This window comes from Periplaneta americana, chromosome 15 (assembly GCF_040183065.1).
Source record: "Periplaneta americana isolate PAMFEO1 chromosome 15, P.americana_PAMFEO1_priV1, whole genome shotgun sequence".
In the NCBI taxonomy this organism is placed as follows: Eukaryota; Metazoa; Arthropoda; class Insecta; order Blattodea; family Blattidae; genus Periplaneta; species Periplaneta americana.
The window spans coordinates 166,821,185-166,839,834 of NC_091131.1; the positions used below are offsets into that span (position 1 = coordinate 166,821,185).

At 31.3% G+C, this 18,650-nt stretch overlaps 1 protein-coding gene across 14 annotated transcripts in view; it reads left to right on the forward strand.

Annotated features, from left to right (window-relative positions):
- LOC138715509 (uncharacterized) overlaps positions 1–18,650 on the forward strand; it is a 280,377-nt gene that overhangs the window by 77,835 nt on the left and 183,892 nt on the right. For 4 of the 14 annotated variants that reach the window (XM_069848513.1, XM_069848512.1, XM_069848514.1 and 1 more), the window contains 2 exons: positions 12,572–12,681; positions 12,763–12,893. The exons of 6 other annotated variants lie outside the window; for them this stretch is intronic. In XM_069848513.1, the coding sequence (XP_069704614.1) occupies positions 12,572–12,681; positions 12,763–12,893 (241 nt within the window). 4 more of the 14 variants (XM_069848516.1, XM_069848515.1, XM_069848518.1 and 1 more) reach the window with 4 other exon arrangements.

The window sequence follows — 18,650 nt, forward strand, 5'->3', positions numbered from 1 at the left end:
ATGGTAGTAAAATTCCGGGAACTTTTTGAACCTAGTAGTATTTCTCCGTCATAATATAAGATAACAAATTGTCCTTTGTTTTTCATTTCCATACTTGAAACAGCTGATGAAAGGAAAATAATATGCTTAGACCTAAGCAGATAAGAAAGTAGTCAGTTGTTGCTATGCACAGCGATTGGAACATTGTTGTTTAATCTCTGCAAATGTATGAGTTTCTGGTTAGGTCTACATAGCCATTGTGCTGACTGATATTTATTAAATTGTGTACACCTCTGCTTCGGTATGTGGATGTGAAACCAGCAACTGGCTGGTCGGTTTGGGCTCTAAAAAGCTGCAGCAACACGCACTATTTTATATTATTATTAATTTATTATCATTATTGTTATTTTATTATTATTATTATTATTATTATTATTATTATTATTATTATTATTATTATTATTATTATTACTGTTTTATGATTTCAAAAAATTGTTCTGTATGTGTGGGATTTTTTACTGAATTATACGGTATTCTTGTTTAATCAATAATCACTATGTTACCTGGAAATATATGTTTTTATTGTACACCTTACGGGATATATTACCAATGCTATAAAATAATAAGAAATGGTCTGCCACACCAGTCAACCTATCCTAATTTGCAATTCGGACCTATATCAAGGTACAGGAAGCACTTAAGTCGGGTAGGTAGTATTATTATTTTTATACATATGCTTTAGATTTTAATAATTACGAACATTAAATCCAGACGTTTGAGATGGGCAGGGCATGTAGCACGTATGGGGGAATCCAGAAATGCATATAGACTCTTAATTGGAAGGCCGGAGGGAAAAAGACCTTTGGGAGGCCGAGGCGTAGATGGGAGGATAATATTAAAATGGATTTGAGGGACATTGTATATGATGCTAGAGACAGGATAGGAACCGATGGCGGTCTTATGTGAGGGCAGCAATGAACCTCCGAGTTCTCGAAAAGCCACAAGGAAGTATGTTATATGTTAATACTTGTGAATGCATTCATTCATTCATAGTGTTCTGCCCAAGGGCAGGTCTTTCACTGCAAACCCAGCATTCTCCAGTCTTTCCTATTTTCTGCCTTCCTCTTAGTCTCCTCATATGATCCATATATCTTAATGTCGTCTATCATCTGATATCTTCTTCTGCCCGAACTCTTCTTCCGTTCACTATTCCTTCCAGTGCATCCTTCAGTAAGCAGTTTCTTCTCAGCAGTGACCCAGCCAATTCCTTTTCCTCTTCCTGATCAGTTTCAGCATCATTCTTTCTTCACCCACTCTTTCCAGCACAGCTTCATTTCTTATTCTGTCTGTCCATTTCACACGCTCCATTCTTCTCCATATCCACATTTCAAATGCCTCTAGTATCTTCTCTTCACTTCGTCGTAATGTCCATGTTTCTGTCCCATACAATGCCACACTCCACACAAAGCACTTTACTAGTCTCTTCCTTAGTTCTTTCTCTAGAGGTCCTCAGAAGATGCTCCTTTTTCTATTAAAAGCTTCCTTTGCTATTGCTATCCTCCTTTTGACTTCCTAGCAGCAGCTCATGTTACTGCTTATAGTACACCCCAAGTATTTGAAGCTGCCCACTTGCTCTACTGCCTCATTTATAATTCAAAAGTTTACCTTCTTTACTTTTCTTCCTATGACCATAGTCTTCGTCTCTTTGGCATTTATCTCTATTCCATACTGCTCACTTTTCTACTTATTTCGTCCATCTGTTCAATATTCCTGGTCTGTCTGCTATTTCATTGAATATTAGCTTGTAATTTCGTGTTAGCTTTATAAGAACCTTCATTTTCTTTGGAAACCTAATTGTGGCGGTTGACGTGCTACACTACAATAGCTACACTACAATCTGCACTTTGCGAGTTGAACTCTGTATCACTTACCGTGCACCTTGAACTTCATGTATAAAGTAGCAAAGGCAAAATACCCCACATCTATGATCAATTACGAATACTGAAATAAAATATTCAAAGAAAATTGTAGTCCTAGATTTGGAAGACCATAGATCGACAGTTGCTGCTCCTGTAAGCAGATAAATTTGAAGAACCTGGTGCTGCCAAGAGGGCTGCTGTGGCAGAATTTTTTTTCCATAAACGACGAGCCAGAAAATTTTCTAATGTGTTGCAGAGAGGCGAGAAAAATCCCTAGAAAACAAGAAATGCCTTGGGTCTTGCACTAATTTCGAGGTTGTGGAGCAGAACTATCTTTTTGTATCTATAACTATCTATTTGTCTTAGATGTTTAGGTGGTTCCTTATCTTCCATTCCAAGTTCAGTTTGGAGTTTTTCTTTCTTCTGGTTCCTCAGGCCCACTATTTCTTCGTTCTTTTAAGTTAGAGAAAGGGGCAGGTATGTAATTGCATGAAATCTGACATTAACCAGCCATATCTGCTTCCAGTGAGTCTAATATGTAATTATTTTCAGTTCATTCTGTCCTAATTCCCGAAGTAAAAATTGAGATTCGACCTTTATAAATCAGACTTCAACTCTTCAGCGATCGCGCTGCACCTGAAGGAAGTCACACAAGGATTTTTCCGTCTTTGCAAGAGAGTCTGCACATCCATTTCTCTAACTTCTCATAACTTATTGCCGCTGTCACGACAATGTTTTCTACGTGGAAAATCACAAATTTTTCAGGAAATAACAACTTTCTAAAAATTCTTAAAAAATGTGACTTTGCACATATTGTCGTGGCAGAGATGATATGTCGGTACCCTTCCATTAATTATTGTTAATTTTATTTAGATGGATAACATATTTCCCTCTAGAAAAATGATGGTAGTTTATAACAATGGCATGAGTGTATTTAATTACACGTGTGTTTTTTCTGAACGTCCTTCATTTTTGTCTTATCAATTCCATGCCATAAACATTCCCGCAAAAAATATAAAAAGTGGTTTACCTCGGGGTACGCCAGGTATTCCTATCCACAGTTTTATCCACTTCCTCGAACTGCAGATAATATGCCTTATTTATTGTTCTGTTTAACAGTAATATCAACTTACGTAAAATTGGTAGTCAAGGTAGTGTGATAAATTGGAGCTGTGAACAAGACTCCTGTATTGTTCCGAGTTGCACGACACCGATAGAAGAATCGACCTCTATAGAATATTGATTAAAATGCTACAAATTGTACCCTAAATACACGTTTCAATTTAAGTACTAGCCGTACCCGTGCGCTCCGCTGCACCCGTTAGATTGATCACTACTAGGATCACGAGCCAACGTCCAGAGCTGTAACCACCGACCACTTTGTCTTCCTCAAGCATTTCTTTCAGTAGTAGACTAATTTTCTTTTCTTGCTCTTCCCAAAACATGATAAAAATTTGCAAACAGTGAACCACGGAGGAACCGGCCCAGGTCGATGACATTTAAGTGTGCTTAAATGTGACAGGCATTGAAAAGTCTCGCTTTCCATTCTGTAGAAATCCTGCAACTTCTCAGGATGTAATTGCAGCTGTTGGAAACTATAAATGATGCACTGTGAGTGTCATTATTGTTCGACCCACAGTCTCGTTCCTGTCCTCTTCTTCTACTAGCAATTATTAAAACATTATCTCCATCATCCTGGCGGCAACTGAGGTTATTCGCAAGGAGCGCCACGCGAAGTGAAAAATGCAAAGCTCTGAGCTGCACGACGAACGTGGCGCCTCTTTGGTGTGAAGACAAAACTCTCGAGCTACTCCAAGCTGCGCTAACCTGAGAACATCTCTCCAATTGGAGAGGTAAATATTTTTGAACGTAGTCCGCCGAGTTAGCTCTGTGGTAGCGTGCTTGTCTCCAGACTAACCCGGGTTCGATTCCCGGCGGGGTCAGAAATTTTCATGTAAAATTTCTATCTCGGGACTAGGAGAAATGGCGATGCACAACTTCTAATCACTACATTGTGCACCAATATGATTCGGTTAAATCCCAAATCTCTCCGCAGTGCATATGAAGAGATAGGATATGTCACTGTTGATAGTGATTCATCCGTCGGATGGGGACGTTAAGCCTGGTGGCCCCCTTGTTGCTATTCTACTGGAGTAGGCTACGTGCCGCCACTGGGTTTCCCCTTCTCCCTTCCTCATCATCATTCCTCACCCATTCCCTACACTACACTTACACGAACACTTACACATACACTCACCCTAATATACGACATAACACTCTACAGATAGACATCATGTACAGCGTGGCCCGACGAAGTGGTGTGCAACTAGAAAACGGGTCACAGTTCTGCCATCTATCCGCAATATGCGTAACCCGAATCACGTAAAAGGAAATGGGTAGGTACATACATACATACATACATACATACATACATACATACATACATACATACATACATACATACATACAATGAAAGAAGAGTACAACATTCATTCTCTATATTGCCTATAAAATAACTCTTAGAATAATATAAAGTAATTATATGAACATAGTTTAAAATAAACCAATGCCTGTAGTATTACTCCGCAGTAATGGAGCATGCAGGCTGTAAATAAAAAATAAATACATTCAAACATATATGCATATTTTTGGCTTTCAATGTAAATTAGAATTCGAGGATATTTAAACTTTTTTGAACTGATTTCTTACCGCTACGGAATGTTACTTCCAATTTTGTCTGTAAATACTTTAAATACATATTGTGAATTTTTAATTGAACGATATTTTATATGAAATGAATTTCAGCAGTGAAAGTAAAACTAGAATTTTAAATATTATGAATTTAATAACAGTGACAAAGGACAGATTCAGTAACATTATTGCTTTGCAATTATTGGTACAGCACAATGATATTTAGTCTACTGGATGTTTTGTTATAATTTTGAAATCTTGGAAGAAGTTACAACTTACATCTCACAGCTACTCTGAAACATACTGGAGTTGGGACTAGTCTTACACTGCAACTATGGCGAGCTGCCACTATGAGAGAGGTAAGTGACTCAAGATATTCCGTACGTACGTCGAAGGATGCTGTTAGTAAACCAGGTTAAGGGTAGGCCTGGTATAGAAATCGTTCTTGGAAAAGCGGGCAGCACAATCGAGAAGTAGCTTCTTGGATTACAAAGAAAAATACTGGCTTGGATGTAGGTGATGGAATAGCACGGTTCCTGAAAGGCAAACATAGCATCTCCAGCATGGAAAATCCAAATTTAGCTCGCTCACGTACTGTGACGTAGAGAGGAGTTTCCTCAACTTCTAAATACTTTTATGAATATCAGATGTATTAATTGCTGACACATACATTCACAAACATGTTCTTGTCAATTATATTGAGTGAGGTAGACCTATTTGATGTATTATAGACTATAATATATTATAAACACTGACAGTAACTATTTTGAATGTATTACAGAGGTTCATTTTTTACAAATTACTATAATATCGCCTGTATTATTTTTAATACTATTACTGAGAATGTAAAGTCAATTTGATTATGGCTTAAAATCGAGTTTTTTTCCTATTGAAATACCTAATAGAAGAATTTCAAATAATACAGGACTAATCCATTTGAAACAGTATCGGAGATATTCGAAGTATAAGTTCACCTGCGAGCGGTTACATCCATTTGCTACCAAACTTATTCTCACAACTGGAGCAATCAGCAGTTAAGAAATAAGTTATTCATGCTTACCACAAGGCAATTGAGATGAAATGCGATTAAGGTATGAAACTTAATTTTCGTGATACTGAGATCCTTCAATTGAACGAGTGGAGAATAACACTAAAAGGAAAATTTGGAGAACACTAGAAATAAATTCTTTTCCAAAATATGAAATGGCGAGAATTAGATCTCCGTTAAATGATAATTGTAATACTTAATAGTGTGACAGCGACGTGAGATTCGAACTCACGACCAGCGTCCCGCAAGAAAGCAGATCGCGCGGAGCACGGAGGGACGGCGCGCGGCGGAGAGTAGTGGGGAAAGGGGCCTACACGCGAGGGGAGGCTGCGCGCGCAGCTGCTACTTAACGCAGTGAATGGGGAACGGACCTTCCTGACTCTTCCAGAAGTGCGTCGAAGTGGAGATATCCAGATAATTCTCTACACACCTGTAGAAATTTCTCGCAACTATGATTTTGCTATAAAAGAAGAAACGCCAGCGAACTCGAGCAGTTTTCAGTTATTCAGTCAGTGAGTAAGCCAGAGCAAGCAAGCCAGTCTTGTGTACCGGAGTTCGACTCGAGTGTGCGTCCGCAACTGTATCAGCATCCGAAGGCCTGAGTTCGAGTGCAGTGGGCCGCAGTTGGAGGGACCTGAGTTCGAGTGCAGTGGACCGCAGTTGGAGGGACCTGAGTTCGAGTACAGTGGACTGTCTCTGAAGGTCTGTGGTTCGAGATACTGTGAACTCGAGTGACTGAGCTAGAAGAACTGTGAACTGAGAACTGATAGTTCTGATTTGTAAATAGTGCTTTGTAAATATTAGTTAAGATTAACAGTTCATTGTTGTTCGTACTAGTCCAAGTAAATTGTCATTGTCGTCGGTGGAGTGCTATAACGAATACTGTGTTGAGTGAAAATCCAATTGTTGACGAGAGCGTTTAAGGCGAATTGTAGAAAGGAATTATTGTTGGAAGAATAAAATTCCATTGTTGTGAGTGAAATAAATTTACAATAGTAAGAAAATACGAAACTAAATGTCTCACTAATTTTGATAAATAATGTTTGAAACCACAGAACCAAGTGTACACAAGACAGAGAACATACAAACTCAATTTAAAGATTGTGTAGGATCACACATGACGCCACTAAAGTGTTAAAATAATATTTAGTTAACATTTCATATCGATCTCCACGTTGCAATTGGGACATTTCTATTACTTTCACCATATGATTCCGACACTGCAATTTCTACCTTCATATACAATTTGATTTCGACGTCTACTTCGACTCTAGGATCTACACTTCAGATTCCACGATTTCCATGCCAAATTTCCAACTTTCGACTTGTCACAATACTCGAGACACGTTTAGGCTCCATTTCTAGCTCAAGTTATCTAAACACAGAATATCCTATGAACGAAACGAACACACGTGTTTCTTCCTCAAATCAACTCTACGATTTCGAAATCCGACTCTACGGTTTTGATCCCAAGGATAAGATTTTCGAAGCCGACTGTATGATTTCGACCTCCGACTGCAACTCTATGATTTGAAGTTTTCAACCTTCCACTACTCTCTACGTTTTCAAATATATGATTTCGATTCCAAGATTTCGGCTTCCGACTTTCACTCCACGATTTTGATTCCATGATTTGGACGTCCGACACCGACTATACGATTTCAACCTCCGACATCGACTCGAAGGTTTCAGTCTCTGCCTCTACGACTTTCTATCCAGGATTTCTACCTCCGGCTCCGACTTTGCATTTCGTCTCTCACAAGGGAAGGGTTTCGGTTCGAACAGGAATTTCGTATCCAAAATTTGTATGCAGGCCCATGTTTACATCTCTGTAAAGGCCCCAAAAGCATTCGTTTGTGTAATGTGTAATGTGTGGTTTGTCTGTTAGAGCACTGTACAAGTTGAGGGGTGGGGAGAGCACTGCACAAGTTAAGGGGATGGGACACCTTACCCGTAAGCCTAGCCTAGCCTAGAAGCTAGTGCGAGTGGTAAAATGTCTAAAGCCCATTTAAGAACATTTTTCTCCAACGTTCTGTCTGAAAATATTGCAGCTAATCAAAAGTATATACTGTTGTGTGAATCATTGAATGTGCACAAGGACGCAGCCTTAAAAAAGGAATCATTCCAAGGCTAGGATATGGAATGTATGATCATTCCACCTAAAAAAAACTAAATATATCCAGCCTCTGAATATATATTTCCTTAGACAATACAAAATATATGCTAGGAGACTAACAGATTGCATAAGGACTCTTGCTGAGAATCCAGAACTTAACTTGGGAAATCGAGTGTTTATAATGAAAATGCACTCTGTTATTCATAACCAGTTGTCTGCTCCAGTATACCGCCCTATGCTTCAGTATCCTGGCAGTCAGCTGGTTACGTGAATCCTGAACAAGTCTCGGACATCAAAAATGTAATTCAGGTGGCATTTGATTTTTCAGCACTGAAGTGTGGTTCAGAAGATTGTTCAGGTGTTGCTTCTGCGTGTTGTGCTTATTGCTCTGCTCCATGCTGTTTCATGGATTTTATAGAGAATCCTCATGTACATTTTTAAAGAAGTGTATTGACCAATACCAACCAAACGGAGAGTTACACAAATGAATGCTTTTATGGTCTTCATCACCATTGTGAGGTAAGCGTCTGTACAAATTTTTAACCAAAAATTCCTGTTCGAGCCGAAACCCTTCCCTTGTAAGAATTCTACCTTCAATTCTGATGCCAAGATTTTTTGGACCTTTAACGTCGACTCCACGTTTAGATTTCAAGACTTGTTCCTCTAACTTCGACACTTCGATTTCGAGTCCAAGACTTTGATTTCCGACTCCAACTCTATGATTTCGACTCCAAAGTTTCGACCTCCGATATTGACACTACGATTCTGACTTCCGACTACGTCTCTAAGTCTTCGACTCTACGATGTCGACCTCCGATTTCGACTCTAACATTTCTATTGCACTTTTTTTCGACCTCCAACTTTGACTCTACAATATCTTTAACAGAAAATTTCGATATTCTATACTGTAATGTATTATTTAGACCTTATACCCCACGACTCTGACTTAAGTCTTCTAATTCATCCATTCAACTTCCGAATTCAATCAGAATCTCTTATTTTATTTCACTATTTAACCTCTTACCTAACGACTTTAATCCCCAATTCACTGATTGAAATTCCGACTTCACAATTTTGTCATTCAATTCTGACTTTATTTTGACCTCTATACTACACGAATTTGACTGCCTCTATGATTTAGAATATCGACTTTGTCTACAAAATGCCAACTGTACGACCACAACTACAGTTTATATCCAACTGGACAGCTCTGTAAGATAAGATTAGAATCCAATGCTACAAATTTCACGCCACGTCATTGCTACGTCTTAACAACAAGAACTCAACCCTGAGTAACTTTTTCTTACATTAAGATTTAACGCAATTCACTGATAGTGGCCGTTATAAGAGCTCAGGCTGGACTATTTGTCCTCGTTACTTCGAATGCAGATACCATTACGCTTCGCCATTCGTTTTCGTCTGCCAGAGGTACGTGTACTGTTGTCTACTAGATACGGGGAGTGACTTTACGTGACCTTTGTGTTACCGGATCTATGGAAGTCTTCGACTCTCTGTATGACTTAGAGTAATAATTCACAGTAAGAATGCTAATAGACACGTTATTTACTTGTGCTTGAACTAAGGATTTAGTCTGTTTTCTTAGCTGAATGTTGCATGGATTTCACTAATTATTCGAGAAACATGCCAGTTAAATGAAATGATTTTGAAACACATTTGAAAAGTATTTATTTTTTCTTATCACACTCGCTATCCTTTTCGAAATAACATTTCAAGTAAACATGAAAGCGATTGTTCACTGTACAATATTATTGCATTCTATTTAAAAAAAAAATATTATAAACTTCAATTTTATATAGAACAATATTTCATTTCGTATATTATATTGCATAGATCCTACATCAGCAATGTAGCATTTAGATGAGGAACAAGTAAAAAGTTTACAGTGAAACTTCCCAATAGCGGACACCGTCGGGGAAAAATTAAATGTCCGTTATTGAGAAGTGTCCGCTATTTAGAAAATCGTTAGTATGTATATAGTACATTAAAACTTCTCATACATATTCAACACTATATTTTACAGTACAGTACAGTAGACAGTGAGATTGTTTACAGTATTCATCTAGAGAGAAATCGTAGCAGTGAATGTTTTGTAAACGAAATAAACATCAGTCACTGTACCACTTCACTTTACACAAAGAAATCTAGAATTGCATTCTCAGTGTATGATTTTAAAATAACATCCTTGTTTTTCAAAATTTCACTAACCTGAGTTTTTCCCACGTTAAACTTTGTGGCCAGCTGACGGACATTTAATTTCTCCTTCTCACTATGATTTACAATATTCACTTTCTGTTTTAGTGACAAACGTTTACGTTTTTGTGACATTTTTAATGTGACTGTACTTCCGAACACTCAAACTAAGAAAGTACGGACTGCTCACGTACAGTATCACAACTAACAACTGTGCTGCTTACCTTCAATAAAGTACAAGAACGTTCAAATGCACGATAATGATTGTTGCAAAGAATTCCGTTAGAATTCCGTTTAATTTACAACCATCTTTTTCTTTTTCTTTCTTTCACGCTGTCCGTTATTTGGAAGTTGTAATTGTTGTTGGGAGATACATTTCAGTGTCCGCGTCCGTTATTGAGAATGTCCGCTATTTGGAAGAATTTTATCATATGTGCCAATGTTATTTTGCAGGGGAATTTTAAAATGTCCGCTATTGGGAGGAGTCCGCTATTGGGAAGTGTCCGTTAAGGGAAGTTTCACTGTACAACATGGTACAACAATGTACATTATACAAAGTGTATACAAATGATTCATCGGGTTTTGATATCGTATATCTTCAAATGTATAATGTCCATACATTTGTACTAATAGCCAATCGAAAGAGCACATTTTCAAGTTCTGCACATATCATTACAAATGTTCAATGTGCCCTCCTCGTGTTACCCAACACACATCCATGCGGTAGTCCAGTTCCACCCATACACGTTGGAGCATGCCATTGTCGATGTTCCTCAGCTCAGCAGTGATGCGATCCCGGAGTTCAGCCAATGTTGTCGGCATAGGTGGCATGTAAACATTCTCTTTCACGTAACCCCAAAGAAAAAAAATCACAAACTGTGAGGTCAGGAGACCGTGGGGGCCACCTGAGGAGTGCTAAATCATCCTGAGTACATCGCCCAATCCACCGGTTGCTGGGTCTCCTCTGTACTGTCTCCGGAACGCACGCTGCACAGTGATGATGGATTGAGTACTCTGATATTCCAAAACACAAATTGCTTTCAGTTGATCAGTCACCATTTTACCAACCGCCACTAGTGAGTCACTGAAGAGTCAGAATAAAATCTGAAATGAGAGATACCAAATTTAAGAGTATGCTCTTTCTATTGGCTATTAGTACAAATGGGTGGACATTATAAATTTTGAGCTATACGATGTCAAAACCTGATGAATAATTTGTATACACTCTGTATAAGAAGCAAATCATTGTAATTTACAAACAAAAAGTCTTAATCATGAGTTCAGTAGAATGTATGGTTATTCTGTCTGAAAATTTTCTCTTGATCTATCAAAGCTTAAAACAATTAAGTAATGCATTTTAGACCATCAAACATGAATAGGAAAGCTTTTCTGAACAGCTGATACTAACAAAAGGCAGATGGAGATCCAATTTGTATCTTGTATCAAAATTATGAATAGCCCTACTTAGATTTGCTTTTAACATAAAACAACGGAAGGGAAAGAATTTACTCACAAGGTCAGATTTCTGAATTTTGGAATAGTAATATGCGTTACAAGAGCGGTATGTTGACGTTTTCATGTTCGAGGAAAAGATTGAAAAAGCGAAACGTAGTTGAGCTTTTTTAATTTCCGAGAACATGAAAACAAACATACCGCTCGTGTATCGTACATTATTTTGTGCGAAGATCGTTTATTACATACCTGAAAGACGAATTTCTAATTAGTTGCAATGAAATCTCCATGTTGGTTTCTGTTTAATGACGGCAACTTCGGAAAACCAAAATATCTTTCTTCAACATTGTTGCTATAAAATGTTTTCTGTGTTTACTATACTCCAGCAGGCCGTGATATACGTCTGTCTTTTTTTTTCCTAGTCTATAAATGCGAACTTAAAACAAACGGTAAGGTTATATAATGATTTATTTTTCATTTTAATATTTTAACAATATTATTTATATAACATATTGCAGTAATAACATCGGCATCTGGGATCTTGTTGATTTTTTCACGGCTTCCTTAATGTTACTTGTATCAGGAATGCAATAAGTTTCGTGGAGTAGTAGACTTTACTTAATTTTTGCAAATATTTAAAAACAATAATTAACATTGCAATTTAGGTGAAATATGTTAAAAGCCTAAAGCAGTAAAATGAATGTCGCGCTTAAGCGGTAAGAAGAGGGAAATTGTTATGTGTGTTACGTTGGGAATACTGAATGTGGTATTTCACACTTACCGCGTATTGGTTCTGTGCGGAAAACAAGCAAATACGCACGATCTCGCACAAAATAATTTTACATGATGACCTGTTGCTACTCACAATGATTTGTTATGTAAATGTATGTTCTGCACTCCATGTCCGATATTCAAAGAACAGTACATGTCAGAGAACTACAATGACCTGCTAATCCGTCCACTGACAATGATTTCGAATTTGACGTTTGGTAATGGTAATAGAGAAACTACTCGTACATTCTTCTCCCAGTGACATACTATCTATATTAGATTTCTCGAAACCAACTTCCTGGAGATATTCCACAATACTAAATATCGCCCTTGTAAAGTACAGCCTTCTTTACTGTAGGGCCTACATCTTAATGTCAGTTTGAGGTATGATGGCGCTGTTGTTGCTGCTTTCTTTGCTGTTTTATAAAAGTGCCAGGTCGGACATTGTCTGCGACGTAGGGAAGCCGATCATCGATCATATTCCTAGTACATATGTAAGTATAGCAGCAGATATTGATCACATAGACGTGTATGCGAACGGACCCGATCTAAGTCGCAGTTATTAACTTTCACAGCTGCAGGGCACTTGGACTGTGGCATTCGTGAGGCCCAAGGGCATCAGCAAAGGTTTAGGGTGCTGGGCAGATGAATACACGTCCCGAGCCGACGGAGGTACCGACATTTTTACCAGCGTCACCTACCTCACGTGAGTGAAAAAATATATGGAGTCAAGCTATTTATGGAGTAAAAAAATAAGGTGCACATTTGATGCAACCTGGAATACATCGTGTTGTGTTCGAATCCCATGTAAAATATAACATTGGTTGGGAACTACTCTTAAGGCAGAATCCATTATCCATTGAATAGATTGACGAAAGCGATTATTTAGATTAGAAAGAAAATTGCTATTTTATTATGTAATGTAGTTATAAAAGACGAAACGAAAATCGATAAAGTATTACATACATATAGAAATATCTTTACGAGGGTCATGTAATAAATAACGCACAGGTTGGCATAACTGTGAAGTGGATAACGCAACAACAATGAAAATTATGTCAGTTGCAGTTGAAGCATTGAGGAAGAAGCACGTGTGTTCGTTTCGTCCGAAGCATACTCTGTGTTTAGGTAACGAGAGCTGGAAATGGAGCCTACACGTGTCTCGAGTACTGTGACGATTGAATACGAAAGATCGAATCTTTACGTGGCAAAACTCCCTCCTCCCCACAGAAATCCACACTTCCACAGTGATTTGAGTGGAGTTTGTGGTGAACTTACAGTGGACAATAATACAGTTTCTCGTTGGGCTACTCGTTTCTGTGATGGTCCTGTCTGAATGTTTGCAATGTCCAGGCGTTTCAGCTTCTGTTCAGCAGTCAAGCAAGGAGGGACCCATTGCATAGAAAATTTTCTCTTCTTCAAGTTCTTTGTCAAATACGAAACACTGAATCTAGTGAAATCTCCGTAGCTTCTGAAAGTTCCTGAAACATCGCTCGACGATCTTTTTGAAGACCATCCGCCACAAACGTCACATTTTGTTAATGTGTGGATGTTTTCGGCCCTCCTGATCATCATCGTCTAAGCTGACAAGAAAACTAGTAACCCAACGAGAAACTGCATTACGTCCACTGTAAGCTCAACACAAACTCCGATCCGCTGTGGATTTTTGTGAGGTTTTGCCACATAACGATTCTATCTTTGATCTTCAATTGTCACAATACTCGAGACACGTATACACTCCAGTTCTAGCTCAAGTTACCTAAACACAGAATATGCTATGGACAAAACGAACACACGTGCTTCCTCCTCAAATCTCTAACTGCAACTGACGTAATTTTCATTGGTGTTGCGTATCCACTTCACAGTACTACCAACCTGTGCATTATTTATGAAATGGCCCGTATATTGTATTTATATGAGTATAGCTGACGCCAGGGTTTTTGGCGCGTGTCCTTGAGTACAATGCACAGTGTGCGAGCGTCTATTGATGTGTAGCTGAAAATAGTACCACCTGCTATACACGTCACTTCAGCAATCTGCCAACCACAGGCGTCAGTCTTGCTGCCCAGACTGCGGCAAAACTAAGATACTCGCACTTAACTTTCCTGCGGTGTGTCCAGTCAGAGAGTTTCTGTTGCCACTGCAACTGAGAGGTACCCTCCTCCTAAATAACGTCGCATCAACAATCTACCATTCACAAGTGCCAGCTTTATCGCCTATAAATGCTACAAAAGTTAGATACTCGCACTTAAGTTTCCCATTACTTACTTCACATGCCAAAATCGGTGGCGCGCCCTATAGACTACATTCAGGTACGTATTACACATGGGTCACATGGGTCCGGGCACAGGGCTATGCATGTTATAAATTAAGTAAAATAAATAAATAAATAAATAAATAAATAAATAAATAAATAAATAAATAAATAAATAAATAAATAAAATGAATAGAGAAATTAAATAAATAAAATAGACAAATAAATAAATAAATAAATAAATAAATAAATAAATAAATAAATAAATAAATAAATAAAATAAACAAGTAAATTAAATAACAAATAAAGTAAAATAAATAAATACAAAAATAAATAAACAAATAAAATAAGTAAATTAAGTAAGTAAATTAAATGAAATAAATAGATACATTAAATTAAATAAATTCAATTAAATAATAAATTAAATAAATTAATTAAAGAAATAAATAAATCAAATGAATATATAAATAAAATAAAATAAATCATATTATATGAATTAAATACAATTAAATAAATTAATTAAATAATAAATAAATAAATAAAATAAATTAATTAAATAATAAATAAATAAATAAAATAAATTAATTAAATAAAAAATAAATAAACAAATAAACCAATTATTTAAATAAATAAATTAAACAGATTTTATAAATAAAAAAAATAAAAAATAAATAAAATAAAAAACAAATAAATAAAATAAATAATTAAATAAATAATTTAAATAAATAAATCAATAATATATTTAATTAAATAATTAAAATAAATAAATAAAATAAAATAAATTAAATTAAGTAAAATAAATAAATATATTACATTAATAAATTATATATATAAAAAAATAAATAAAATACATAAAATAAAAAATAAATAAATAAAATATACAAAATAAAAAATAAATAAATTAATTAAAAAATAGATTAAATAAATAAATAAAATGAAATAAATAAATAAAATAAATAAATAAATAAATAAATAATGAAATAAGATAAAAAGAATAAATAAATAAATTGTATTAAAAATAAAATAAAATACATAAATAAAATATATTAAATAGATAAATTAAATACAATACATAAAATAACTAAATAAATAAATAAATACATAAATGAATAAATAAATAAATAAATAAATAAATTAATTAAATAAATAACATAAATAAATTAAATAAATAGAAAAATAAATAAAATAAAATGAATAAAATAAAATAAATAAACCAATAAATAAAATAAAATAAATTAAATTAAGTAAATAAATAAATAAATAAATTAAATAAATTAAATTAAATGTAAAACATAAATAAACATAAATAAAAATAAATAAATAAATAAAATAAATGAAATAAATAAATCAATAAATAAATAAGTAAATAAATAAATAAATAAAATTAAATAGATAAATTGAATCAAATAAATGAAATAAATAAATCAATAAATAAATAAGTTATATAAATAAATCAATAAAATTAAATAAAAAATGGAATTAAATAAATAAAATGAAATAAATAAAATGAATAAATAAATTAAATAAATAAATAAATAAAATAAAATAATTATTTAAATAAATTAATTAAGTAAATAAAAAAATTAATAACGTATATAAATTAATAAATTAAAAAATAAATGAAATTGAATTAATTACATAAAATAAAATAAATGAAATAAATAGACTGAAGTAAATAAAATAAACAAATAAAATAAAATTAATAAAATAAATAAAATAGATATATAAATATAATTAAATAAATAAAAAAATAAAATCAAATAAATGAAGTAAATAAATAAATAGAAATAAATAAATGAGTAAGTAAATTAAATAAAATAAATAAATAAACAAATAAGTAAATAAATAAAATAAATAAATAAAATATATTAATTAAATGAATAAGATTAAAGAAATAAATTAGTTGAATAAATATATAAATAAATAAAATAAATTAATTAAGTAAATAGATAAATAAATAACATAAATAAATTAAATAAATTTTATAAATAAACAATAAATTAAATTAAATTAATAAAATAAAATAAATGAAATAAATAAAATATAAAAAATGAATTAAATAAATAAATAGAATAAATAAATAAATAAATAAATAAATAAATAAATAAATGAAGCAAATAAATAAATAAATTAAATAAAATGAATAAAATGGAATAAGTAAAATAAATTCATAATTAAATAAATGAAATAAAAAAAATAAGCAAATTAAATAAATAAATGAATATAATAAAATGAATAAAATAAATAAACAAATTAAATAAATTAATGAAGTAATTAAAAAAATTATTAACATAAAAAATAAATTTAAAAAAATGTATGAAATAAAATTAATTATATAAAATAAAATAAAATAAATAAATAAAATAAATAAATACTTAAAATAAAATAAAAAATATATAAAATAAAATAAATTAAAATAAATGAAGTCAATAAATAAATAAAATAAAATAAATAAATAAATCAATAAATTAAATTAAATTTGAAAAATAAATAAATAAATGAATAAAATAAATAAATAAATAAATAAATAAATAAATAAATAAATAAATAAATAAGTAAAAGGAATAAATAAATGAATAAATAAACAAATAAAGAAGTAAATAAAATAAATAAATAAATAAAATAAATAAATAAATTTAATTACATAAAATATATGAATAAAATAAAGTTAATAAAATAAATAAAGATCCTAAAATAAAATAAATAAATAAGTGAATAAATGAAATAAATAAATAGATAAATAAAAAAAAAATAAATAAATAAATAAATAAATAAATAAATATATAAATAAATAAACAAGTAAATAAATAAATTAATAAATAAAATAGAGAAATTAAATAAAAATTAAGACAATAAATAAATAAATAATTAATAAAATAACTAAATTAAATTAATAAAATAAATAAAAAAAATAAAATAAAATAAATGAAGTAAATAAATAAATAAAAATAAATAAGGAAATAATTAAATAAATTAAGTAAATTAAGTAAATAAATAAGTAAATAAATAAATAAATGAATTAAACTACATAAAATAAATCAATAAAATAAAGTTAATAAAATGAATAAAGACTTTAAAAATAAAATAAAAAATAAGTGAATAAATGAAATAAATAAATAAATAGATAAAAAAATAAATGAAATAAACAAATAAATTTAATACATAAATAAATCAATCAATAAATAATTAAAATAAAAGAAAATAAATAAATAAATAAAATAAATAAATTAAATTAAAAAATAAGATAATAAATAAATAAAATAATTAATGAAATAAATAAATAAAATAAAATAAAATTAAATAAAGGAAACAAAAAATAAATGAAGTAAATAAATAAATAAAAATAAATAAGTAAATAAATAAGAAAGTAAATAAAATAAATAAAATTAAATGAAATTATAAATAAAAATAAATAAATAAATAAATCAATAAATGAATTAAATAAACAAATAAAATAAATAAATAATTAAGATTAATAAATATTTAGATAATTTAAAGAAATAAATAAATTGAATTAAATAAATTAAATACCATAAAAAAAATAAATAAATAAAATATATTATGTATATAAATTAAATAAATAAAATTAAGTAAAGCAAAAAAATAAAAAAAAAATAAATAATAAACAAATATAATAAATTTATTAACTAACAGATAAATAAATAAAGTAAATAAATTAAATAAATAAATAAATATATTAAATTAAATTAATTAAATTAAATTAAATTAATACATAAATAAAATAAATTAATAAACATAAAAATTAAATAAATAAATGAAGTAAATTAATAAATAAATTAAAGTTAATAAAAATGAGATAAGTAAAATAAATAAATAATTAAATAAATGAATAAGATAAAATAAAATAAATAAATATATGAAAAAATAAATGAAAAAAAAAATAAATACATATTTAATAAATAAATAAATTAATAAAATGAATAGAGAAATTAAACGAATAAAGTAAACAAATAAATAAATAATTAAATAAATAAATATAAATATACAAGTAAATTAAATAAAAAATAAAGTAAAATAAATAAATACAATAGTAAATAAACAAATAAATTAAGTAAATGAAGTAAATAAATTAAATGAAATAAATAGATACATTAAATTAAATAAATTCAATAAATTAATAAATTAAATAAATAAATTAAAGAAATAAATAAATCAAATGAATATATAAATAAAATAAAATAAATTAAA